This window comes from Lampris incognitus, chromosome 21 (genome assembly GCF_029633865.1).
Source record: "Lampris incognitus isolate fLamInc1 chromosome 21, fLamInc1.hap2, whole genome shotgun sequence".
Lineage (NCBI taxonomy): Eukaryota > Metazoa > Chordata > Actinopteri > Lampriformes > Lampridae > Lampris > Lampris incognitus.
In genome coordinates this window covers 2164906-2169774 of record NC_079231.1, presented here as the reverse complement: position 1 = coordinate 2169774, position 4869 = coordinate 2164906, and the positions used below count along the sequence as shown (strand labels likewise).

The following is a 4869-nucleotide window of genomic DNA, read 5'->3' as shown; positions in this document are numbered from 1 at the left end:
AGGACTCTGTGTCTGAAAGAAAGAGTCTGTGCAGGAGTCCATGTAGGACTCAGAGTCTGACGGAAAGAGTCTGTGCAGGAGTCCATGTAGGACTCTGTCTAAAAGAAAGTGTCTGTGCAGGAGTCCATGTAGGACTCCTGTGTCTAAAAGAAAGTGTCTGTGCAGGAGTCCATGTAGGACTCCTGTGTCTAAAAGAAAGTGTCTGTGCAGGAGTCCATGTAGGACTCTGTGTCTGACGGAAAGAGTCTGTGCAGGAGTCCATGTAGGACTCTGTGTCTAAAAGAAAGTGTCTGTGCAGGAGTCCATGTAGGACTCTGTGTCTGACGGAAAGAGTCTGTGCAGGAGTCCATGTAGGACTCCTGTGTCTAAAAGAAAGTGTCTGTGCAGGAGTCCATGTAGGACTCTGTGTCTGAAAGAAAGTGTCTGTGCAGGAGTCCATGTAGGACTCTGTGTCTGAAAGAAAGTGTCTGTGCAGGAGTCCATGTAGGACTCTGTGTCTGAAAGAAAGAGTCTGTGCAGGAGTCCATGTAGGACTCTGTCTAAAAGAAAGTGTCTGTGCAGGAGTCCATGTAGGACTCCTGTGTCTGAAAGAAAGTGTCTGTGCAGGAGTCCATGTAGGACTCTGTCTAAAAGAAAGTGTCTGTGCAGGAGTCCATGTAGGACTCTGTCTAAAAGAAAGTGTCTGTGCAGGAGTCCATGTAGGACTCTGTGTCTAAAAGAAAGTGTCTGTGCAGGAGTCCATGTAGGACTCTGTGTCTGACGGAAAGAGTCTGTGCAGGAGTCCATGTAGGACTCTGTCTAAAAGAAAGTGTCTGTGCAGGAGTCCATGTAGGACTCCTGTGTCTAAAAGAAAGTGTCTGTGCAGGAGTCCATGTAGGACTCAGAGTCTGACAGAGTCTTTGCAGGAGGAAAAAAGTCCTAATAACAGGCAAGTTGTGGATCATTGCTTTTGTGCGTCAGTTATTTCGGGCACAAATATTGACTGATCACAGTGATTCTATACTACCGCTCAAACCAGTGTGTGTGTGGGGGGGGGGTGCCCAGGGTCACAGTGGAGTGTTAATGGCCTTGATGAGGTTGCCAGGATAAACACTGAATGCTGTTTGTGTGTACTTCTCGATTTATCTTATTTCTATCTCTCCCTCGCTCCCCCTCTCTCTCTGTAAAATAACTGGTGTGAATGTTCAGTCAGTTGATGTTGTGTCTCCCTCTGGTGGTCAGTCTGGTTCACTGCTCTCTGTCTGTGTTTCAGGCTTTTCTGCAACTGCAGCCTCCAACAACTATGGTGAGTCAACCTAAACCAGTCTGTTGTGTGTTTCAATAACCAGTTAAACCAGTCTGTTGTGTGTTTCAATAACCAGTTCAACCAGTCTGTTGTGTTTAGATAACCAATTTAACCAGTCTGTTGTGTTTTGATAACCAGTCTGTTGTGTTTTGATAACCAGTCTGTTGAGTTTAGATAACCAGTTAAACCAGTCTGTTGTGTGTTTAGATAACCAGTTCAACCAGTCTGTTGTGTTTAGATAACCAATTTAACCAGTCTGTTGTGTGTTTAGATAACCAGTGTAACCAGTCTGTTGTGTGTTGTGTGTTTAGATAAGCAGGTAACATTGGCTTCCACACAACAACAATCAAAACAAAGCGCAATTAAAATCACACTGTATCAAATAAACAGGCAAAACAAGCCAAATGTAAAGATCAAAAGTAAGTGAAATAAGTCTACATATGAAACAATAAACAATAGTAAATACATATGAAACAACAAACAACAGTAGATACATATGAAATGATGAACAACAGTAGATACATATGAAACAATAAACAATAGTAGATACATATGAAACAATAAACAACAATAAATACATATGAAACAATAAACAATAGTAAATACATGTGAAACAATAAACAATACTAAATATATATGAAACAGTAAACAATAGTAGAAACATATGAAACAATAAACAACAGTAGATACATATGAAACGGTAAACAACAGTAAATACATATGAAACAATAAACAACAGTAAATACATATGAAACAACAAACAACAGTAGATACATATGAAATGATGAACAACAGTAGATACATATGAAACAATAAACAATAGTAGATACATGTGAAACAATAAACAACAATAAATACATATGAAACAATAAACAGTAGTAAATACATGTGAAACAATAAACAATACTAAATATATATGAAACAGTAAACAATAGTAGAAACATATGAAACAATAAACAACAGTAGATACATATGAAACGGTAAACAACAGTAAATACATATGAAACAATAAACAACAGTAAATACATATGAAACAACAAACAACAGTAGATACATATGAAATGATGAACAACAGTAGATACATATGAAACAATAAACAATAGTAGATACATGTGAAACAATAAACAACAATAAATACATATGAAACAATAAACAGTAGTAAATACATGTGAAACAATAAACAATACTAAATATATATGAAACAGTAAACAATAGTAGAAACATATGAAACAATAAACAACAGTAGATACATATGAAACGGTAAACAACAGTAAATACATATGAAACAGTAAACAACAGTAGATACATATGAAACAGTAAACAACAGTAGATACATATGAATCAGTAAACAACAGTAGATACATATGAATCAGTAAACAACAGTAGATACATATGAATCAGTAAACAACAGTAGATACATATGAAACAGTAAACAACAGTAGATACATATGAATCAGTAAACAACAGTAGATACATATGAATCAGTAAACAACAGTAGATACATATGAAACAGTAAACAACAGTAAATGCATATGAATCAGTAAACAACAGTAGATACATATGAAACAGTAAACAACAGTAGATACATATGAATCAGTAAACAACAGTAGATACATATGAAACAGTAAACAACAGTAAATGCATATGAATCAGTAAACAACAGTAGATACATATGAAACAGTAAACAACAGTAGATACATATGAAACAGTAAACAACAGTAGATACATATGAAACAGTAAACAACAGTAGATACATATGAAACGGTAAACAACAGTAAATACATATGAATCTGTAAACAACAGTAGATACATATGAAACAGTAAACAACAGTAAATACATATGAATCAGTAAACAACAGTAGATACATATGAAACAGTAAACAACAGTAGATACATATGAAACAGTAAACAACAGTAGATACATATGAAACAGTGAACAGCAGTAGATACATATGAAACAGTAAACAACAGTAGATACATATGAAACAGTAAACAACAGTAGATACATATGAAACGGTAAACAACAGTAGATACATATGAAACAGTGAACAGCAGTAGATACATATGAAACAGTAAACAACAGTAGATACATATGAAACAGTAAACAACAGTAGATACATATGAAACAGTAAACAACAGTAGATACATATGAAACAGTAAACAACAGTAGATACATATGAATCAGTAAACAACAGTAGATACATATGAAACAGTAAACAACAGTAGATACATATGAAACAGTAAACAACAGTAGATACATATGAAACAGTAAACAGTAGATACATATGAAACAGTAAACAACAGTAGATACATATGAATCAGTAAACAACAGTAGATACATATGAAACAGTAAACAACATGTCAAGGGGCTCCGTCAGTAAAGTCCTGACATAGTTGTATATGAGCTGATGTGTTTGCTGTCCGGCAGGCGGGGGTCCGGCGGCGGGAGGCTCCAGCGGACCCCTGGTCGTCACGGCCACTCACCCCTTCACAGGGCAGCAGCCTGGAGACCTGAGCTTTGTTCCTGGCGACCGCGTCACTGTCATAACAAAGACCGACTCCCAGTACGACTGGTGGGAGGGGCAACTGGATGATGGACGGGTGGGAATCTTCCCTGCAAACTTCGTGGCCTACAGCTGAGAACACACACACTCCCATGCACAGTGTGTGTTGGGTGTGTGAGGTGGCGGGATGAGAGGATGTGTGTGTTGCTGACGTGTTTCCTGTGGGTGTGTGTGAGGGTCATGTTGGACATTCCCACCTATTTACTCTGACTTCGAGGTGTTGGTACCGTGTTCTGACTGGTGTGAGCCATCTGGGCCTTCTGGACTGACTCCCGTATGCATGGTGGAAGGGCTTACTGGTTTCACTGGAGGCACTGGTTTTAGCAGCTCAGTAGGTCAGTATGCAGACACCCTAATAATCGACCACGTGGACAGAGACAGACGCCGTGGCCACAGTGAATGTTGTGTCTGTGGTGGAAGAGGGAGTCCGTGCTTTGTAAACATGGAACCAAATGAGAGCCTTTCTCAGAACTGACTAATGCTGGTCTGGTCTGAGGTACGACACTGCTGTCCACACCTAACGCCACGATGAACCTCTTTTAACAGGCTTTCCTTTTGTTTTTTGCCAGAAAGGTTTTAAAATGGGGTGGTGGTGGTGGGGGGGGGGGGGGGGTTAGTTTATTTACCACTGACACATAGTTTGCTTCGCTGATTTGTATTTATGGAAGTAGTTTTCTCGTGGTGGCTGGATGTTGAGGCTGTTCTTGGAAGTGGGAGTGGCCTGTTTCATCTCTGCAGGATGTGTAATGTGGTCAGTGTTCACCACCTCTGGATCGGTGATTCACCACCTCTGGATCGGTGATTCACCACCTCTGGATTGGTGATTCACCACCTCTGGATCGGTGATTCACCACTGGGGCAGATCTTCTCCATCTTTAAAGTTACTCATTGCTTCTCTGAGACAGGGTTTAAAGCCTCAACTTGTGTTGAAGTTTGAAATAAGTTTATTTCAGATGGACTTGGTTTAATTAAATAGTGGTGCTGGTGTTTTCATATAAATGTGAAAAATAAAATTTCTTT

General features: G+C 38.9%; 1 protein-coding gene across 2 annotated transcripts in view; it reads left to right on the top strand.

The window, feature by feature from the left end:
- sh3yl1 (SH3 and SYLF domain containing 1) overlaps nucleotides 1–4869 on the top strand; it is a 47861-nt gene extending 42992 nt beyond the window's left edge. For both annotated transcript variants that reach the window (XM_056301340.1, XM_056301341.1), the window contains 2 exons: nucleotides 1253–1285; nucleotides 3714–4869. In XM_056301340.1, the coding sequence (XP_056157315.1) occupies nucleotides 1253–1285; nucleotides 3714–3925 (245 nt within the window). In that variant the 3' untranslated portion in view covers nucleotides 3926–4869. The remainder of the gene's footprint in view (nucleotides 1–1252; nucleotides 1286–3713) is intronic.